The 20,927-nt window shown below is 40.7% G+C and overlaps 1 protein-coding gene across 4 annotated transcripts in view; it reads right to left on the reverse strand.

Annotated features, from left to right (window-relative positions):
* Positions 1–20,927, reverse strand: part of LOC307045746 (RNA-binding motif, single-stranded-interacting protein 3-like) — a 135,439-nt gene that overhangs the window by 27,725 nt on the left and 86,787 nt on the right. For all 4 annotated transcript variants that reach the window (XM_079691675.1, XM_079691677.1, XM_079691676.1 and 1 more), the window contains 3 exons: positions 19,760–19,839; positions 8,289–8,395; positions 1,780–1,823 (listed from right to left, as the gene is read on the reverse strand). In XM_079691675.1, coding sequence (XP_079547801.1) covers positions 1,780–1,823; positions 8,289–8,395; positions 19,760–19,839 — 231 coding nt within the window. The remainder of the gene's footprint in view (positions 1–1,779; positions 1,824–8,288; positions 8,396–19,759; positions 19,840–20,927) is intronic.

Below are 20,927 nucleotides of genomic sequence, written 5' to 3' on the forward strand. Positions count from 1 at the left end.
GAAAGGCAGAATAAGAGCGCAAATAACAGAGATAGGGAGAATGAGAGAGAAGGATGGAGAGACAAAAGGACAAACAAACCAGATAGAAGGCAAGAGATTAAAAAGAGAGTGCCAGAGAAAGAGAATTGTGTGTCTCCCTGATAGAAGAGAGTGCAGGCTTTAAGCCAAAAGCGGTCTGGTTGGTTGGGACACATGTTTCCAATAACCTCAGATTGGCATCAGACCCTAGAAACCAGCGGAGCTCGAGCTTGGAAAGACTCGCAAACCTGTAAGTGATTCGTACCCTTCCTCTCTCCTTGGGCTGACTTTATTTCTGCCTTTGCCCTCCTCTTGACCCACCCAGCCCTCCCTTCTGATTCAACTCCCTTCCCTGCCTGCTTTTTCGCCTCTCTAATTAACTGCATTAGCATTTCACAGTCATTTAGCGCTTTGCCGGAAGGAGCTCCGATGACCTCGGAACAGAGGTCGGAGTGGGGCTTAAGTAGGCACACAGATGCTTGCGTGTGAGCATGCATTTACACATGCACAAGCACATACACAAGGCACGATAGATGACCAAAGGTATATCATCTGCTTGGAAATGGAGAGTAGGAAGGGATGTGAAGAAGAAAGAGACAAGTTTAATTGACATTTAGGATGAGGTCGGACAAGAAGATAAGAACTGGTTTCAGATGCGCGTCGCTCACTTTTATGTATTGTTGGTGGAGCTTTTTTACTTTTTTGCTTGCTTACTTCTGCTCCAGTAACCAGAACAGGAAATGACGCGTAAATACTATGCTTCCTATGTTTTAGTGCTGACTGCGTTCACACCAGCGATGAACAGCTCCAGAGTTCACTTGCAATCGCCCCAAGACCACCTCTTTTAAGTGGACCAGAGTCCGGTTGTTTAGTTCACATCAGAGGTCTCGGACTGCGTTCACACCAACCCAAACAAACTGCACCAAGGGGTTAAACGCTCCAGGTTAGATTCAACCATACTAAACAAGGCTGGGGCGAACGCGACCTAAGACGATAAAAGGTAGCTAAATGTGTAGAGCAAATTAGGACACCCGTGAAAAAGAGGAGGAATGTACAGTAGGGGACCAAAGAGTAGGGAGTACTGTGTTGACAGGAGGAGAAAAGAAACACAGTGCTGGAGGGAAGCGTCTCCTGGGATCGCATCACCAGCAGCTTTCCTAGCGGACAGGACCGATCGCCAATTTCCCCCTGTAACAGGCAGACACTCGACTCTCTGCATGCAGCCCCAGAGCCCTGCAGATAGCCCCGGCTGACGAAAGTCTTACAGCTGCACTGCAACATCGGCCAACTTCCCTGTGAAATCAAAACCTACATGTCTGACAGCTTGTATGCATAGGTGCATAAATAAATACCCCATCTGTACCAGTCAGATGTTAGCATGAGGGCAACAGCATGCAACAGCGTCAAACAAAGAAATGGTGGGTGTGTGTGTGTGTATGTGTGTGTGTGTGTGTGTGTGTGTGTGTGTGTGTGTGTGTGTGTGTGTGTGTGTGTGTGTGTGTGTGTGTGTGTGTGTGTGTGTGTGTGTGTGTGTGTGTGTTTGTGTTTGTTAATGACCTGTGTTTGATTATGTGCATGTTTTGTCATCTGCTCATTTGCATGCAAGAGCATTTGTTGGTGTGGGAACGTGTAAGGTTTATAAAGGCTCGTAAACAGGTGCTTTACAAATATTTGGCCAGGAACGTGTATCAAAATAAAATGAGAAGACTTCTAAAGTTGTACACAAGGTTAGTAAATCTGAGAAGAAGTGTATCCACCTACCCGTTCTGCATGCCAGTGGGATCATACGTCAATGCCATACCACTCTGCAGAAAGAAAGAAAGAAAGAAAGGTTAAAATACTTTTGATTCAGTTGTGTTTACTAATTCACTCCTTAAGATGCTGATGTGTAAACGGTTGTTTGATGGTGTAAACTGACAGTAATACTGCCGCTGAGGAATGGTCAAGTCAGTGAAGGTAATGAACTGAGAGAGGGAGAGACAGTAAAGAGGGACATTAGAATGATTCACAATGGAAAGTACACAAGGAAGGCAAAAGCTTTGACTTCAAATTCAACAATATCATGAACAAGTGAGTGGGAAACAAAGACCTGGTAAATAAAGAACAATTGATGATTTCGTCAGTAGCACAAAACATCTCAACTGAGCCAGTTTAAAGAACTAGTGTACAATCACATCATGCTGCATGGATTGGTGTGACCCTGTACACCACTGTACTTATCATGTTCAAAGATATTCGCTGATATAGTGAAATACTCATAACAAAAGGACAGTGGTGGTTTGTGAACTACCTCTCTGAAAGGTCCCACTGTGTTCACTTTGATGGGCTGTCTTCTGAGTGGTTAAACATTGCTAATGGTGTTCCTCAAGGTTCTGTTTTAGGTCCACTTTTATTCTCCATATATATCAACAGTTTAGGTGAAAATGTGAATGAAGCTACTTTACATTTCTATGTGGACGATACCGTGATGTATTGTGCAGGTCCCTCCATTCAGGAGGCGGTTGTTAAATTACAGGCTGTTTTTAACATTATTCAGACTCAGCTCTCTGAGCTAAAGCTTCTTTTAAATGTGGATAAAACCAAGATAATGCTCTTTTCAAAAGCTAAAAAGACACCAGAGCCTGTTTTAGATATTGTATCTACGCAAGGAACAAAACTTGAAGTTGTTGCCTGTCACAAATACCTTGGTATCTGGCTTGATGACTGTCTCTCTTTTAAACTTCATGTCAATAACCTGCTTAAAAAACTGAGGGTTAGGCTAGGTTTCTTTTTCAGGAATAAGTCCTGTTTCTCACTTGAGGCCAGGAAAAGGCTAGTCACTGTGACCTTTTTACCTGTGCTGGACTATGGTGATCTGATGTATATGAATGCACCTGCCAACTACCTGAGCAAACTAGATGCTGCGTATCATAGTGCTCTGAGATTTGTCACAAATTGTAAAGCACTTACTCATCACTGTACACTGTATACCAAGGCAGGTTTACCATCACTCACTGTACGGAGGCTCAGTCACTGGTACACTTTTATCTATAAAGCTATGTTGGGCAAACTCCCGTATTATATCTGTTCATTGATAAAGCAGAAAGTTGTAAGCAGCTATTGTCTGCGATCGCAGGATATAGTCTTGTTAGATGTGCCAAGAGTAAGGACTGTCTTAGGTAAGACAGCTTTTATGTCCGCAGCTCCACTGGCTTGGAACAGTCTACAGGCAAAATTGAAATTGAGCATTTTTATTTCTCTGAATGTATTTAAGGCACGTCTAAATTAAGTGCTTTCTGACACTCTGGGTATTTGTAAATGTTGAATATGTAAATATGATATCCTCTGTTGTTTATTTGTATGTTGTTTTTATGTTTCATGTGGAACTAAATGATGCAGGTCTCCGTTGTAAATGAGATCGATGATCTCAAGGGACCAATCTATCTAAATAAAGGTTTGTAATGAAATGAAATGAGTGCAGGATTGCCCTCATAGTATTACTGCAAGATCCAACAATAATCCCTGTAAAAATAATTACATTTTGTATACACTTAAGCTTAACATAAAATAACATTAACAAGTCAACTATTTCTTTTATTTGAATAGATCTTTTAAAGAAAGAAAAAAAACAGAATGTCTTATAGAAGTACATGGAATAATAAGACATTCTCATCATCCAAATGGCATATGCACGGTGTAAACAGTTTAATTCACTTACATTTAAAAACATAAAGCAATATTATGAGGGGGATCATGTGTAATAAAGGTCAATAGAAAGACACCATTAATGGCTCCAACAATTTGGGTTACAGCACTTCTGCTTGAATTTGAAATGTTTCAAATTATTTCCTATTTGCCTATTGTTGAACCCCCATTGTGAGCAGAAAGGAGATGAGTTAGAAAAATACTGGAGATAGAGTTCTTGATAAGTTTGATAAGTTTTGAAACGATTCTGTGTGAGCTGTCACACCAAACATCTGTACCGTCAGTCAGGAAACTGACAGTGGCAAACATTTCCCAAAAACACTCAATCAGTCAAAACAAGCCTGAACTTAATTTCTCTGACTGCAACATGCTCAAAAATATGCAACAACCTGTCACCATTTTGTAACTTAAAATATCAATCTATGATCCATTCCTAGTTACACCTCATCTGCAGGAATCGTGCTACCCTACTCAGTATAAATGAAAGGATGAGGTTTTGCAATTCAAGCTGCAGTTACAAAGTGTATTTTAGTTGCTAAGCACTCTCTGCCCCTCCTCTACTCAATTAAATGTTGTCCCCATTAAGTCAAGTGTTTATCATTAAGTGACACTTCTGTGACTGAATGAGTTCTATCAGTGTGGCAATTCCTCTTTCATGTGCATATGAATGAGGTTGTGTTTCTCGCTGCTGAGCTTTGAAAAGGATCTTCATCCACTTGACTGCCTATTGGCAATGTTTCAATGAACATTAAGCAACAAAAATTGTTTTCAGTCGTCTCATCTTTCTCTCAAACGCTGTCCCTCGACCCCATCCTCCTATTCCATCTGCAGCCGCTGAACAAGTCATTTGGACTTGCTCTATATTCCAGACAACTCTCTTATTTCCAAATTGGCATATGGGTTGAAAGTTTGCCCTGATGCTGAACCCTACTAAACTGTTTGTTTTTTCCCCAAACGCTGTTTCTAGCCAGGATTGGGGGATTATAGACGGCACAAGCAATAAAAAGTAGTGCCAGACATTGAAGACCTCATATTGGAAGAAAAAATATTCCGAAACACAGGACTCATTATTGTCCCAACTCTTAAACAAACATCTGATTTAAAGTAGGCACAAAAGTACATACAGAAAAATCCTAGTTTTCACCTTGAGCTGTATTTGTATTCATTGCTGTTTCCCCCAAAATATTTTCTTGACAGAAAATTTAGATGAGATCAGCTCTGTGAAGCATTGTGATTTTTGCCAGGTCCTCTCTGCTTTGCTGCATAATGCGTGCATTTCTGAAAGAATGTGTATGTTTAAGGTAGGGGACCCCAGGAACCAATACTACCATTTGAAGGTACTATTAACGTCTGGCAAAGTCAATCAAACAAGTACAAATAGATGCAAAGAAAATACAAAGAGACACACAATGAATCCAAATACAAACTACCAAGAGGCATCCAATGACTACAGAGGGGCACTAAAAAACGAAGGTGACAAAAAACGACTACGTCTACAAGAGGAAGGAAACAACTACTGAGAGACATAAAATGACTACAGGTTACACAAACCAAAACAAACATAACAAAACATAAAGAAAAACAACTACAAAGATACACAACATGTCTACAAAGACACACAGAACAATCACATCCATCCATCCATCATCTCCCGCTTATCCGTGGTCGGGTCGCGGAGGTAGCAGTTCCAGCAGAGAGCCCCAAACTTTCTTTTCCCTGGCCACATCAACCAGCTCTGACTGGGGGATCTCAAGGCGCTCCCAGGCCAGAGAAGAGATATAATCCCTCCACCTGGTCCTAGGTCTACCCCTTGGTCTTTTCCCAGCTGGACGTGCCTGGAACACCTCCCTAGGGAGGCGCCCAGGTGGCATCCTAACTAGGTGCCCGAACCACCTCAACTGGCTCCTTTCGACGCGAAGGAGGAGCGGTTCAACTCCGAGTCCCTCCCGGATGACTGAACTTGTCACCTTATCCCTAAGGGAGACACCAGCCACCCTGCGGAGAAAACCCATCTCGGCCGCTTGTACCCGCGATCTTGTTCTTTCGGTCATGACCCATCCTTCATGACCATAGGTGAGGGTAGGAACTAAAATGGCGCGGTAGACAGAGAGCTTTGCCTTCTGGCTCAGCTCCCTTTTCGTCACAACGGTGCGGTAAAGCGACTGCAGTACGGCTCCCGCTGCTCCGATTCTCCGACCCATCTCACGCTCCATTGTTCCCTCACTCGAGAACAAGACCCCGAGATACTTGAACTCCTTCACTTGGGGTAAGGACTCATTCCCTACTTGGAGTGGACAGTCCATCAGTTTCCTGCTGAGAACCATGGCCTCAGATTTGGAGGTGCTGATCCTCATCCCAGCCGCTTCACACTCGGTTGCGAACCGATCCAGTGAGTGCTGAAGGTCGCAGACCGATGAAGCCATCAGAACCACATCATCTGCAAAAATCAGTGGTGCAATCCTTAGTCCACCGAACTGCAGACCCCCTCCCCCACGACTACGCCAAACAGGATTGGTGACAAAGCGCAGCCCTGGCGGAGGCCAACCCTCATCTGAAATGGGTCCGACTTACTGCCGAGGACCCGGACACAGCTCTCGATTTGGGAGTACAGAGATTGGATGTCCCTGAGTAGAGACTCCCTCACCCCATACTCCCGCAGCACCTGCCACAGTGACTCCCTGGGAACCCGGTCATACGCCTTTTCCAAGTCTACAAAACACATGTAGACTGGATAAGCGTACTCCCAGGCCCCCTCCAGGATCCTTGCGAGAGTAAAAAGCTGATCCGTCGTTCCACGACCAGGATGGAATCCGCATTGTTCCTCCTCAATCTGAGAACAATTACAGAGACTACAAAATATATAAAACACCTAAAAAGAAATGTAGAATTACCCAAAAAATATGAGTACAAAGAGACTCTAGGAGACACATATTTATGTTATGTTCGCAAAGAGACAAAGAGAAGCGTTTGTTGTTTGTAGTCATTTTGTGTCTAATTCAAAGGGATGGGGGGGCTTTTAGGTTTATATGCCTGTTGAGGGTTGTTTGCTGCAATGTTTGGCCATGCGGATCCTTTATGTGTTCCTCTGCAGAGATGTTGTATGTTTGAGTGATTGTGTGTGTAATGTGTGTTCATGTCGCAGTCCCAAGGCCAGACTCATTTAGGAGTGAGAGGTTCTGGGAGATTAGGGCCGGCTGACTGAGTGTGAGGACGCAGTGAGGCCCTCAAAGCACCTCCATGGCCAGATGCCTCTATTAGTCTGCCTGGACCTGAGACATGGCTCAGACAAGGACTTGGGCCACTGACAAATGTGTGAGGAATCCCACTGAAAGCACTGATCATTAATTTTAAGTCCAGCTAACAATTCACACATGTTCGGGATAGTATACTGACACTGGAGCCTCTATTATTAGCTATTGATGGAATTTGTCACTCTCTGCTTCCCCAAAAGCTGCATTCTGTGCCTGCTACACACATTACCGTGGCATCCTGTTTTTGTGTTGCTGGCTCTTATTGCAGCACTCAGTTGTTTCAGCCTGGTTCCATTTCATTTCACTTCACCACTCTGCTCTTTTCAAACCTCAATCTAATGCAAAAGTTAAGCAACTGTTTAAAACTGCGCTCGATATGTGGGTGGCAGACATTATTATTCACGTCCCCTTGTTCTGTAAATTAAGGCTTTGGTATCGACACTAACAACTTCTGAACCCTCTGCATTGTGCAACAGTCAATCTGCCTTCAATCAGCTGCACAAGGTTTCATTTCGTCTGAAGATGACAGACTGGAGGTGGGAGTTTCAACAAAAGGAAAAACAACTTGGCATTGGGGTCTTGCATAAAACCTTGCATTTTAAATGTAAAAACCTTTATACATGCCAGCTGTCATACTGTCAGCAGCATCTCTAATTCGGCCTACAGTGTGTTATTGGAAGTGAAAGCTGATAATGACCCCGTAGGGGGGCCTGTCAAGTTATTGAAACGTCTTTATAATATATGAAAAAGAAACTGATTTCAAAGAGAACATCAGCTAGATATTAAAAGTTTGTGAAATTGATGACCTTTTAGATCTACAGTAATGGTTTCTATAAAGCGTCTGTCAACCCTGCAAAACAATGCCTACAGTATAATCTGTTGAATTGTAACCAAATGTATTTCACTCTCACCTCCTTGACTACTTTGTAAAGATTACCAATTTGATTTTTGCTAGAAAGCTGAGTAGGGAAAGGTTTAAAGGAGATTTGTGGATGTACTGTTCTCATACTGTGACTAAGTTAGAAAAATACCGCTTTTGGTTTTGTTAACTAAACTACTTCCTCTTATAAACCCTCTCAGCACGCAGTGTGCTCATTCGGACTGTAAGAGGCTATTGTAGGTTTTGAAAATGCCTGCTGCATGATTTTCCCTGAGGAAAATTCGATGTTGCTTTCTTTTATAGTGGCAGAGGGTAAAAAAGGGATTGTGTTGTACCAAACAGATTGAAAGACATGGTTCTTTTGTTACAATTGCCCATTTCCACTTGTCTTTCAAGAAAAAGCTGCTGTGAATCCTGAGGGGGATCTTTCGATGAAGTACACTTTAAAGCCTCACCTCTCCTTCCCGTGTCCACGGTCGGCCATTCTGGGGATACTTGACCTGGGTCTGCCTCTTCTTCTGGCCTCCGTCAGCAAACTTGCACAGCAGCGGCTCTGCAGGCGCTACAGAGTGAGTCAGAGAGAGAGGGAGACAAGGACAAACATGGAGATGTATTAATAATCTTAATAGCGTGGAAAAAAGTGAATTTCCATGCATTATGTTAAGAGGTACATTTCGAAGATAAGATTTCAATACAGAGTGTTATACTGTTGCTTAAACAAACACATAACATAAATCAGTTAGACCTGAAAACAGCACTTCAGCTCTTACATTTATCTCCTCCACCCCTAATCTAAACATCTGAACAACAGCAGTTATCACACCATCTCTACTACCCTTACAACCACGCTTCAACAAAAGCAGCCGTGAGGTGAAAACAAAGCCACGGGCTAATCATCAAAGCACGGCGCGCGTGGTTAGAACGACAAACCAAACAGGCATGCTAAATACGCAAAATAACTCCACGCAACTTGACCCCGGGCACCAGACTGCGATTGTGATTGCTCCAAAGACAACATGATCTTTTTCTCGACCAGAAAAAGAAGAAAGCCTTGATTACAAATAGGATTAGCTGCGTGTAACCTCCCATACAAAAGTTCACCAAAACTCTAACTTCATCCTGCATCCTCCAAACACCCTACAGGCTTCCGAAACAGCAGGAAGCGGCTCGATAGGGGCTTGATTATCCGTAAGATTGAATCAAAGGCTTTATTCTGTATTAATTTATTGGATTTTAAAAGCATATTTTTGGAATTTGTTAGAGAGCATGAAAGCGGGAATAATGGCTTCGATTTCTGGGAAATACTTCAACAAGGACAGCATGACTCACCAAACACAATAAATAGTAATGTCATCCTAACATGAACCAGATATGTGTGCCTTCATTATTGTGGTACAAGTTACATGGATTTGTATATAAATGTTCATATGTTAAACAGTGTAATTCTTGTATAAAATTGGATTAAATGCCCACTTCACTTGAATGTGTCTGGGACTTCTACACAGAGCCCTTAGGATCCAGCTTCCCTTCTAAAAATAACTACAAATGAATTAAATAATATGTGTGAAGGTTTTTATCAAATGCAGAAGATGGAAAGCAAGCACAGAAGTATGTTGAAATAAAAAGACATTAAAATGCCATAAAGTTGTCAAGCCCTAAACTGTTATTGCAGCAGCGGAACACCAACAAATGTCCTGATTCAGTTTTATACAGACACCCATTGACCCTGAAATTGAATAAGCGACCTCCTTTTATGCCATGCCTCTAATTTGTTACTTTAATACGTCCATCAAGGCATGTTTGAGTCACTGACGGCATCTTAAAAGAGGCTATTAGCCAGCAATCCTGTCTTATTTAACTATCAATGATTTAACACTGCAGAGAAAGTAAAATCCTCATCACTGTGTGCAGCTTAGCAATTCCTAGAAGACATGCAATTCTATGAACTAGCAAGGGCAATATCATCATACTGGTACTGATTCGCACATTATGAATGCCAAAATAAACTACGCAATTACCTCGCCTACTTGAAGAAAAATGTTTCTTCATCTCAGTAAACTGAAAAATGAGAAGAGGTGTTCTCGGAGGAGGAAAGCATTCGCAGTTCAAGGTTGAGTTGAGAGTTACTCAGAATGCCTGGGGCCATGATGGGTACTCCAAAGGCATGTAGACGGAGAAACACGGAAGCTGTGTGAGTATGCTGCATTTAGGATGACATGTCATTATACTCTTTAAACTTGATTTCTGTAAGAATGACAGGCCACACAGATGTGTTCCTGTCATCATCCCTCGCCTGCTTCTCATCTTTCTCAATCACCCTCCCCTCTCTCTTTCTCTATGCATTCATACTGTATACATTTGGGAAACAGAGCCACGTGTACTGTGTGTATGTGTGATAAACAATCCACATGTTTACCCTACTTTTATAATTTTCTAATCATAAATCTAATCGATAGATTTATGATTTGAAAATTATAAAAGTAGGATAGACGTGGAGATTATCCGAATGAACAAAACGTCAACCACAGACAGTTATTTCGATCTATTTTCCAAAATCCTATGGAGAAATTGCATTGATTTTTGTCGAAGGAACCGGAAGGAGTTTACTTTCAAGTTTTAGGACGCGTCACTGTGGCACTGTGTTGTTTCCTCATGAAGTTTGGTCAAGAATGATACATAACAAATTGCCACGATTATCAAGAGATTAGTGTTCTTTCATCAAGATATACACCATAATGACTGAATATACAACAAACATTATTTACAGATGAGATGAGATTATTTAAGTGGGTAGCAATAAGGCTGCTAAAAAAAAGTGCATACTGTTTCATTATCTCAGTCTCCAATACACTGTTTGAGATTTAGATAACATCGTATTCCTTTTTAACAATACAGATACAATAACTGCTGAACCACGGGAAGAAAATCCAGGTAAAAAGATTCCCTTTAATGCACTCCTTCTTGTGATTACTAGATGACAGTCCTATCGTGCGGCAAGACTCAGCCTTTTTTCAGCTTGCAAAACACCAAATGCAGAAGAGGATATAGGAGGCTGACATTCTAGATCACACTGTCTAAAGTAGCGGAAATAATTGTGTTGTATTGTGTAATATAGTGTTATCAGTATAGCTGGGACTGTTGGGGCAGCAGGAGGTCAGAAGAACTAAATTCAGACACTTGTTCATCCGGTTCAAAACGTTTGTTTTGTGATGTTTGTGAGTTTCTGAAATGGTTACTGGGAGTTCCCATGTTGGCTTTGAAAGTTAATTTGTGAGAGTCTGGCAGTGGTACGTAGTCTGTGTAATGCATCTGTAAAAGCTTTCAAGAGTTGGCTGAGGTTGAATTTATATGGTAATAATGGGCGGTAAAGAGGTTCAAAGAGGGCTATTATTCATATTAAATAGTTGTGAATTCTAATTTCAAATTTACAAAAGCATTATCTTCAGGTTCATAGGAAAAGGAAAGAATGCTTGTATGCCCTCAAAAGATTGAAAATGCATTGATGTGTGTCTATTTGCGAAATAAAAGCAAATATGTGGACACTTACACACAAGAACAGAGAAAGCAAATTTGTCGACAGCTGACAACTTGTCAAGTTTATAGTTGAGACGCTTTTTCTTCTTTGCGTCTTCTCTAAAATAACCACACAAAGATAGAAGAAACTCCTGATGATCAAAAACAAATGTGCGTCCTTGGTATTTGCATGAAAAACGACTAACTGTGTTTTGAATTCAATCTGACATTATTATGCACCGGGCCTATCACATTGATAGAAAAAGGTTTGTATTTTTGGGCTTAAAAGAAATGATAAAATGGGGCCCTTTATTGTTAGAATTAGCAATGCAAAAATGCTAAGTAGCTGGTCCAAGGAGAGAAAAATAAAAGTGATCTATAAATGTCAGTTCTCATGATGTGATAGATATCTGCTACAGAATGACAGGCTAAACTTCTCTAAGTGTGTCTCATACTAACATCCAGTTAGTAAAGCATACAACATGATAACAGAGAGTCATTTATGTGTAACTGGAGAAACTTGTGCTTGTTAAGAGTGACATACAACGATGACATGAGTTTGAATCAGTGTCCAGCCTAATAACCCATAAAGTGGTATACATAAAACAAAAAGCGCATACACATAATGCTGTAAGCTGTTTTGTATCAGGGCTAAATGGCTCCAGACATGAAACACTGGGCCAATGGGCCATAGAGCTATGGGCCAGTGTTTACATGCACAAGAGCGCACACACATACAGTACATCAATATTTGTTTAATATTTCGGTTGCATTTAATGTTTTGAGACATTGCTGCAGGAGGCTAATATTTAGTTGGGCAGGACATTTCGACAGGCCAAGAAATGTGGAGAGCCTTTTTTTCTATTTAATGTATATCTTTATACACTGCTGCCACATTCTTTTGATACCTGCGTTTAATCCTTTTTATTATTTAAATCGGACTTGTCAGATTATACTGTTGTGCCATCTCACAATTCCACCAACATAACATATTAAATGCACAGAAGATTATGTTTTCGAGCTGTAGCTAAAGACAGCAAACTAATTGAATTGTACGAACAAATTGATGTAGGATTAACACACATAATATACATGAGTAGTATTTATGAATGTGTATGCAAGAAGACCTTTTAGGTGTTTCTACTGTTGATTATCACATTAAAGGAAGAGGATACTGTATCTTGTCATTCTTGCCATTATCATCAGTGCAACATTTGTGTTGCAAGCCAGAATTGTAATGTGCCACAAACGGTGAAAGAATTTCAACGGGGCATTCATTAATCAGTATTGGCTCATGTGCAGAAATATTAGAAGGATAAGTCCCACAAATCAGCTAACCTATGGAGGCATTTTGTCTATTGAGTCATTCCATTAAAACAATTAATGTGTTCAACAGAGACAACCATTTTGAAATGTGTCTCATCTGTATTTTACACCTACAGAGCGAATGCAGTGCGAGGCATACAAAAATGATTCAAAATGACTTGCAGCCTCCACCAATACTCCAGTGTGTAGTACTTCAGCACAATAGCCTCATATTCCAGCTATAATGTAAAAACAGACAAGTGTAATATCACTGCTGCATTGGCTTTAGGTGACGCCTGTGATGGAAGAATTGGGATATCATATCATTTTTCTCTGAAGTAGAAAATAACACACTTTATATTCATTCACTGGCACAGTAACACGACATAAATACTGATGATGGTAATGACAATATGAAATGTTATTTATTCCTAAGAGGGAAACTCAGTTGCCACACAATCAGGAGGTAACAACAACAGCAGAGCATCCAGAGACGAGATTACCTGTCTGCTCAAACCGGTGCATCAAATTAATTATTCAGCCTGCTTTCACGGTTACATTGCTACAATCTGTTGCATTTCACGAGAGGGCTTTAAAGAGGAAGAAAGGACATTTTTAATTGTCAGTTTGACCCTGCTGCTCTCACTCTTGCGGCTTTGTAAGTGAAAAAAGTAGGATGGATTTAGGTATGGATGTGTCCGTCTGTCCCATAAAATGTTCGCATCTTGGGAAATTAACATTGTCTGAAATAAATATGGGTATCGAAATAGTTCAGATATGTTAATTCTTACTAAACAGAACATGGAGTTGAAGAAGTGAAATTCAATCCAAATTTAATGAGCAAAATGATTGCTACAGTCACACACATAGATTTTTCTTTAGCCCCAAGCACGACGATGTTCCCCCTCTTGCTCCAGGCGGTGTTTTCTTTTCAGTGTGTCTGACAGGTGAGGAGTTTGTTTAGTAAATCCCAGCACTGTCGCTTGGTTTGCAGACCAAGCTGCTGCGCAGTGCAGACAACTGCTCACGCCTCATGGAAAATTAATGGAGGCAGAATGGGCGGCTTAGTGGATCTTCACCCTAACAGAAAGAGTCAGCGTGGATGCACAGTGAGCAGGAACACAGAGGAGAAAAACATGTCTTTATTTCTGCTCTATTAGGTTTATGCTGTGGTTGCATTTGATCACAAACACGGTTTATTATTCATAAGCGGTGTTATTTTTATTGTGCCGATGGGAAGAAATAAAAACATCTTTATTGACTTCACAGGTATCACCCGAGGTTTCAGGTATGAAACGATTCAGAAATGTAGCTTTCAGTTATGGATGTAGTTAATGGAATTTAAAAAAAGGCAGATTATTTTTAAAGCATTTTTTGTGTTCCAATATTTGTAATTGGTTTCCATAACTTGGGGGGAGGGTATCATGGTATTTGGTCCATGTAGTTATGCATACATAGCATCATATATTATAGGTGTACAGTATAAAAACAGCTGTAGCACTTGAGGCTATACATGTATTCATCTTTCAAAACAGCATACATTTACATTTTTAAAGTGTTTTTTAAATGTATTTTTGATTAATTAATGATCTATCATACCAATTTGTACACATTTCAAAGTGAATCTCAATATTTAGTTTTTGCTGTAAATTGTGCTTCTGAGCTTCCTAGGCAATGTGAAAGACCAAAAGAAAAAGAACCACCCACACGATGAGCCACTATGTGGTGTTCTCTATGTTCTTTATGAGCGCTTCCCTGCAGTCAATGCTACTCAACAACACAAGTTGTAGCCAAGAGCTGCAATAATTTGACATGTGCAAATTACCGGAGTGAACTGACTAAATACTACATGTGTTTCCTCAAATTGGGAAGTGTTTACAAGATGTACTTGCAGTCATTAACCAATGTAATGTAGCTATCAAAGTGTCACTGCTTTGTGGATTAGATAGGGAAGGTTTCCCTCCAGTTTTTGTGTTTTCTTTGCTTCACTTAAAAAAAACATAGCGACATCCTGTTGGGATATGCGATGAAAATAGGAAATAAAATACATGAACACTGGAAGAGATGTCAATAAAATGACAGGGAGGTTGGTTGTTGCAAAGTGTGTTGTGAATGCTATGGGGTAAAAAAAAAGAGAGTTTTCGATCTGTGGCGTTTAGTGTTTAACTGACAGGATGTGTATAGGTAGCAGGAGCATACTGTGAAGAGTGGATCACATACTGTTACCACTCATTGCAGCAGTGGGACATTGCAAACTGCAATATAGGGCAATATAGAAAACTGTTCAAACTCCAGCAGAGCAAACAAACATTTCCATCTGTTTTCTGCTGAGTGGGACCAAGGAAAAATAAGTAGATGTTAAGGCAAAATATAAGGGTGCAATAAGCACACAGGTTTTTTCGATGCACCTGGTGGATACTTAGCTTTGGTGCTCCTAAGCAAGGAAACTTTCTGTAAATAAATCTTCACTTATAACTGCACAATGGTTTCAGTTTTCACTATTGGAAGAGGGGGGATTTCATATAAGTTGGACCAAATCCCTCAAATGAGAACATTCTCATTTCAAATCCAATCCAATCCATTAGCGAGCAACATGGGAAACCATTCAGTTGGAAAATGGGATCCAATCCCCAAATGTGACAAAACAAGAAATCCCCCAGCTGAATGGGATGTGGTCTCTTTTTTCTTTTTCTTAAAGACAGTCGGCATTAAAGAGCTCAAAGCCCCAGGAGAGAAGAATATGCACTCCAGAGGGTTACTGGTTCAAGCATTGCACATCAGAGGACGCCAACTATTTGCCAGAAAGATCAGGAAATATGTATTAGAAAATGTTTATTCATATTGCTATTAGCATTTTTAAATCATTAAAAATTGAATTTATATGTCTACTGCAGAAAAAAGTAAAGACTGCAAACTAAGAAATGAAATTAGGTAGATACTGTATATACACTCAATACGTTTGAAAAGAAAATCATGATTAACTCCAGCCTGTGTGGCTGCCGCTGCTCAATACATTTACTCCTCATAATTGTGAAGCAAGAAAGAATTGGCCGTGAGACAAGTTGGAATAAGATCTATCGATGAACTGCCATCATTTACTAAATAATTGAATTCTCACAATGATGTTAAGATAGCTGTAAATGTCATTGCAACATCCAGAAGTTGACAGCATCGATGTGCTTCGATCAGGATCACAACTTAACACCCATAGCGATGTTTGAGTGTAGAATAAGTGGCTTTAAATAACGCATGTATGTTGATAATTACACAATATTTCTCTCAGTAGAGCCTCATTCAAATTTTTCACAGAACATCAAATAACAATCATTTGCCATTTATGAAAGTATTGAACCACTTCAGCAATGAATGGAGGCTTAATGCCTGCTGATCAGATTAGATGCATTTAAGGCTGGACACATTTTTAAAAGCCTCATGATTGTTATTGAAACTACATAATGATAATGGGCTTTCTCTGAGACCTGGACTCTTTGTATTCTTCTGTTTCATTTGTCTTACCATTAGGGGAGGGCAGGATAAGGATAACTATTAAAACACTATATCAGATAGTGGGAGTAATAGACAAACAGAATGATTAAAAATAAGGCAAAAGAGGAAAAATAAATTAGGTTTGAGACAGCGTTTATAGAGTGGGAGGAGACACAGAAATAAAAAGCCTAAACAGATAAAAGGTGTAAATGGAAAAGGGGGGGATGAGTAAATATCGAGAGGCACATTTCCTTCTTTTGGCCCTGCATCCCCTCTAATGACTTTTAAGCTATATCTTACCAAGTCATTTGTAGTGGCTGTTTTTGTGACCTAATTCAATCACTTAACATTTTAACCATTAAACACGATATTACCTAATATCAATAACTATAAATTGACAATATCATAACAAATTATTTAAATAGGAGCCTATTTTTATGTTTTTTGATTTTATGTTTTATTCCAGATTCTCTTATCTTTCATTATTTTTTATTTGCGCAATTAAATTAAAAAAAAATCATAAAAATCATAATAATCATAATAATAATAATAACCATAACTAACAATATGGGGGGGTGCTTCCTGCTGCGGCCGACTCTCTCCCTCCCAGCATGGGGGGGGGGGACATTATCGCACGAAGAGCGCAGAGAAGACAGAAATACAGTGTATAGTAAACACTGGCTGATTACACAATTTGCACATCGGTTTGAATTGTCGAATTTCACTGGACATATTTATGCACTAAAAGTGATGAGACATTAGGAGAATAAAATATTTTATTAATGGAGCTGTGTGGCCATTTAAAGACCTGTAAAAACGTATTCTGAATATTCTTTATGAATAAGGAACCTAACAAATAAGATAATACAGATCCAGATAGACCTCACATCAAGCCCTTCCTCTAGACAGAAACATTAAAATGTACAGTATGTCCAATCTAGCCACTCTATGTCTATGACATGATGCGCCAGTAGAAGTGAGAGAGCTGCTGATCGATGGACTTCCTTTTAACGAGGGCTGATGGAAGCTCTGGTCATGTGATCAATGTCGCCATTAATCTCGCAGCAAGAGATTTAAATATTACCGCTTTTTACCAGTACAGCAGCCATGATGGACAGAATGTGGTTTTATAGAGGGACAAACACTTCACACAATAATATGCACACACACATAAGCACATTACACTATTTAAGAATAGCAGATTTACTTATAATAACAGTGTGTAAGTAATAAGCAGACTAATAATATAATAAGAACGGTATGTGATCGGTACAACAGTGAGTGTGTGTGTGTGTGTGTGTGTGTGTGTGTGTGTGTGTGTGTGTGTGTGTGTGTGTGTGTGTGTGTGCGTGTGTGCGTGTGTGTGTGTGTGTGTGTGTGTGTGTGTGTGTGTGTGTGTGTGTGTGTGTGTGTGTGTTCAGTGGATCAGTACAGAGAGGGTCTGGTTGGCCAGGTTTACACAATTTCACTGGTTTGTGAGCTCAAAGCAATTGAACTGGTCAACCTATGTAACACACTCCCTACCACACACAGAGATTCTCTCACACACACACACACACACACACACACACACACACACACACACACACACACACACACACACACACACACACACACACACACACACACACACACACACACACACACACACACACACACACACACACACACACACACACACACACACACACACACACACACACACACAAAAAAAGAGAAAATGGACACGACTGGCAAGGACAAGCAATGCATCTCTTTCGATATAGAGGTCAGCTACTCGGTGCACATAGAAAGTGTACCGGTAACTGTATCTGTGTTTAAATGTGCAACTTTCAGCTGAAAGCGGCATTCATTGATTAATTGGCCACTTGAGGAGCACAAAAATATATATATAACACTGACATTTCACTTTCGTCTCATAAAAAAGTTGCTTATATATATATATCCGGCAGATACATCAGCTTTCATCTTGAGATCTTTTTCTGTCCAGCTAATTTATGTAAGTCAGATGTTTGGTATTTTAGCTCTGAGGATATAAATGCTCCACTGTGTTCACTGGCTAATCTGTTGTTAGTTTCTGGAAAGATAGTGCTCAGTGTGTAATAGGAGTCATACTTTCATTAAGCATCTACCATTAGACACCAGTCACCAGCAGCTTTTAAAACAAATCATGCTCTGACACAGCAAGTAGAAAACCTATTAACATGATAGCCTTTAAAGGAATTTTGATCAAATCACATGGGACAATACTTTTATTTTACAGATTTCTTTCATGGAAGCTGGTCAACCTAGAACAAGCATGAAGTTAATGTCCTTTTTTTGCTTTCAGGAGCTGTTTGATTTTTTTTTTTTACAAACACTGACATCCACGCAGGCTGCAGAAAGCAGCAGCTAAGGATGTAATGAACTCACTTTCTACAAAATCACACAGCTATACCTCACAGTATATACTGTAGAAGCACAGCAGCCTGTGTGTCCGGGTGAGAAACTGAGCCGCCCACCATGCTGTCCCTCACCAATCATACTGCCAGAGCATGGGGCACAGCTCCCTGTCCTTGATTTCCATTTTGTTCAGCGTGGAGCAGCTCCCCTCTCTCTATCTATATTTGATCGTTCTGTTTCTCCATCTCTTCTCTTTCATTCTGCGTCACTTTCAGTTTGCTTCTCCCCACTTCAGCTTTCCCTTTTCTCCCATCTTGTCCTTGCTTTGTTATCTCTCTCCATGTTTACTCACCCGCTCTCCCTCTCTCTGTCATGCTCTCTCACACCAACACCCAATGACATCCTCATTCTCCTCCTCATGCATCTCCCCCTTTTCTTCTTTCTCTTTATCCATCTCTCCTTACAACCCCATCTTCCCCTTCTCTCTTACCCTTGTGCATGTGTGCGTCTCAATATGCGTCCCGCACAGTCAATAGTCAATGAATCACTCAGATCTTCCTACTAAATCAACCCAAGGTGTTCTGAGGATGGGACAGAGAGAGGGAGCAGAGATGATGCCGATATATTCTCAGCCACACTGACACGGCTTGTACACAGACAGATGTTGTAACACCAAAAGGCGGAGATGCCCTGTGTGTGACTGATAAAACATGAAAATACACTGGTAATTGTGACAGTTACGGGTGTATCCATTGTGGGGAAATGTGTTTATATTTCTCAAACTAAGGCGCTGAAGATAAGCATGATATTGGTATCCATAACTGAGCTCATACACTTTACACGTTTTTCTGTCGTTATAGATTTGTTAAACAATATCCAGCACCAGCTCTGCAAGCTTTCCAACTTTTCTCTGCAAATAACAACACCATGATGTGCGCAGGGGAAACATGACAAGACTGCTGGATTCTCACCAATTAGACGTTTAAAGATGACTTCCATTACAAAACTCAGAAATCATTGGAGGTGCTTTTAAAGGTTGGTGGCAAACAGAGTTAGACTAACACACTAAAATATTCTGACCTTTGAGGGAACCAACTTTGGTGTGTGTAGGAGGATTGAGTGTGTGATGCCACTGCTGCTGCATCAATATGAGCACCCTGACCTATTGAGAAACTCTCTCTGTAGAAAAAAACACCAGCTCTGCCAGTGCAATGCAATTGTCTCGGTGATCGACACCTACCTGTCATGCCTGGAGGAGTTTTTAAAAATTTGCCGTTGAAATTTTGAATGACCACATCGCACTTCTCCGTCGACTCCATCCTGAGAGGGAGAGAGAAAAGATAGAGGGGATACTTAAGGACCATCAATTTACACTAGAGTTGCTTTTTTACAAGTTTGAATGTACTGTATGTGGTTATGTGTGAATGCAAATGTCATTAAAATACATTAAATGTCTGCCTTTTGTGCTTGCTTGTATACAATATGCATGCCTGAGAAAGAAAAAAAGCCTGAGGTAGGCCCTGCGTGTGTGTCAGTCACAGTGTTTTCTATGGGGTTTCCTCTCCTTTGTCCGGGTTTAAAAGCTCCATTCAGTCTGATCTGTTGTGTGTCATGTCCTCTTTGTCTGCCCCCATTCAGCTCCGCTCACCCAATCACAGCTCAATGACTAATTGCCTGCTTGGCAAGCAAAAGCCAGTTTGTGTGTGTGTGTGTGTGTGTGTGTGTGTGTGTGTGTGTGTGTGTGTGTGTGTGTGTGTGTGTGTGTGTGTGTGTGTGTGTGTCCTAGCATTACTATACTTGTGGGGACCTACATCTGTTTACACAGTCACGTGTGGGGACTCGCTTCCCTTATGGGGACAAATTGGAGGTCCCCATGAGGGGAATCCTTAATTTTAGGGTGAAGACTTGGTTAGGTTTAGGATTAGGGTTAGGGTAAGGGTAAGGTTAAAGGTAAGGGTTAGGCATGTGTTGGCTATGGTTAAGGTTAGGATAAGTCTCCAGGAAATGCATGTAAGTCAATGTAATGTCCCATGAAGTGATGTATACATGGTATGTGTGTGTGTGTGTGTGTGTGTGTGTGTGTGTGTGTGTGTGTGTGTGTGTGTGTGTGTGTGTGTGTGTGTGTGTGTGTGTGTGTGTGTGTGTGTGTGTGTGTGTGTGTGTGTGTGTGTGTGTGTGTGTGAGAGAGAAAGATGGCGTTCCGAGCTGTGTGCATGCATGTCTGTGTGGGTCTTGGGTTTTCTACACACAGCCAGTGACCCTGAATAGAGCCCCGGCTGCATTCTAATCACTGGCACACTCCACGGTGTAACTGAGAAGACCACATACACACGTAAAACACACAAACTCACACAAACACACACAAACAGAGCAGGGTGAAGGGGCCAAGGGTACTGGAAAGTGCAGTT

This window comes from Notothenia rossii, assembly GCF_949606895.1.
Source record: "Notothenia rossii genome assembly, chromosome: 7".
Taxonomy (NCBI): Eukaryota; Metazoa; Chordata; class Actinopteri; order Perciformes; family Nototheniidae; genus Notothenia; species Notothenia rossii.